Genomic DNA, 1,426 nt, shown 5'->3' on the forward strand with positions numbered 1-1,426 from the left:
CGATGTGTTTCATGGTCGACCAGGACATTTTTTGGACAACTGTTTATTGTATTTAGACTCAAAGAAATACATCATTCCGACTACAAAATCGACATTTTACAATAAAAAAAGGAGAAAATGTTAAGTAGAATAGGATAAATAAAAAAAAATTATAATAATAAAATTAAAAAAATTTAAAATATATATATATATATATTTAAAAATTAAAAATAAACCTAGATGCAACCCCCCCCATCCATTTTTGTTTGTTTTTTTATGTGAAAAATTGTGTTTAGGTGTTTTGAAGCTCCATGAAGTTAAGTCAGGAGAGTTTTTTGGGAGACATTGTGACAATAATATATTTTGGTTCTGTCTTTATATTTTGGTCACTACCAAGTGTCACTGTATATATATATCGAGGGTTAAAGACTAACCGGGGTTGTATCACTCACTCATTCACTCATTCAAATCTGCCTATCCAATAAACACCAATAATTTACCCAATTTATAGTAAATAGAGAGTGATTTTTGAGATTTAATACAACACTACATCGACCACTACAGGCGCTGTGATGTGCAGTAGAGAGTAAAGACTTACTGGTAGGGACTCAAACTTCCAGCATGCTCTGCTTCGAGCTGCAGAGCTCTAACCAGACTCTGTAGGAACTGCTTCTTACGAGCTCCGGGACACCCTGCGGGATCAGAACAGAGAGGACGGTAACCCCAGAGATGTTACAATAATAATAATAATTACTTTAATTTTTAGAGCCCCTTTCATGAAACCCAAGGACACTTTACAGAACTACTGGGGCTAAGCTAAAGGAGGTTGTAGGCTGTGGTAAACTAGTGTTTTTTAACATGTCCAGGGATGTAGGATTTTGGATATCTGCAGGAAGGCGGTTCCAGAGGGATGGGGCTACAACACGTAAAGCTCTGTCTCCAAAGGTACAGAGTCTGGTGTGGGGAATGGAGAGCAGGCCAGCGTCTGAGGACCGGAGGTTTTGGTGGGGTGGGGTGGGCTGTGTGGATGGGGCCAGGGCATGGAGGGATTTGTAGGCGAGAAGGAGGATTTTATATATGACGCGGGACTTAAGTGGGAGCCAGTGAAGGTGGATGAGGGTCCGGGTGATGTGCTGCCAGGTCTTGGTGTGGGTGAGGACCCAGGCGACAGAGTTCAGGAGCTACTGGAGCCTGTCTAGGGTTTTGCTGGGGACAGAAGACTATACACTCTACTGCACTAGTCCAAACATGAGGTTATGAAAGTATGTATGAGCGTTTATGTTATTAGTCTTTGACTCTCCACATGAATTAAACTAATAAGTATACCTGCCTTCCCTCCTGTTTCCTTTTTCCTGCTCTGTTTCTCTCACTAACCAATGTTAGTCAAGAGCAGATGTGAGTCGCGCATGCATCACTTTGCCTACAAGATGCTAACGAGAGACTTCTG

At 41.2% G+C, this 1,426-nt stretch overlaps 1 protein-coding gene across 1 annotated transcript in view; it reads right to left on the reverse strand.

Moving 5' to 3' along the window:
- The window catches only part of LOC116680711 (SPARC-related modular calcium-binding protein 2-like), a 12,366-nt gene that overhangs the window by 2,168 nt on the left and 8,772 nt on the right, over positions 1-1,426 (reverse strand). Inside the window, exon 5 of the mRNA XM_032509522.1 lies at positions 578-671. Coding sequence (XP_032365413.1) covers positions 578-671 — 94 coding nt within the window. The remainder of the gene's footprint in view (positions 1-577; positions 672-1,426) is intronic.

The sequence above is a fragment of the Etheostoma spectabile genome, chromosome 3 (genome assembly GCF_008692095.1).
Source record: "Etheostoma spectabile isolate EspeVRDwgs_2016 chromosome 3, UIUC_Espe_1.0, whole genome shotgun sequence".
NCBI lineage: Eukaryota > Metazoa > Chordata > Actinopteri > Perciformes > Percidae > Etheostoma > Etheostoma spectabile.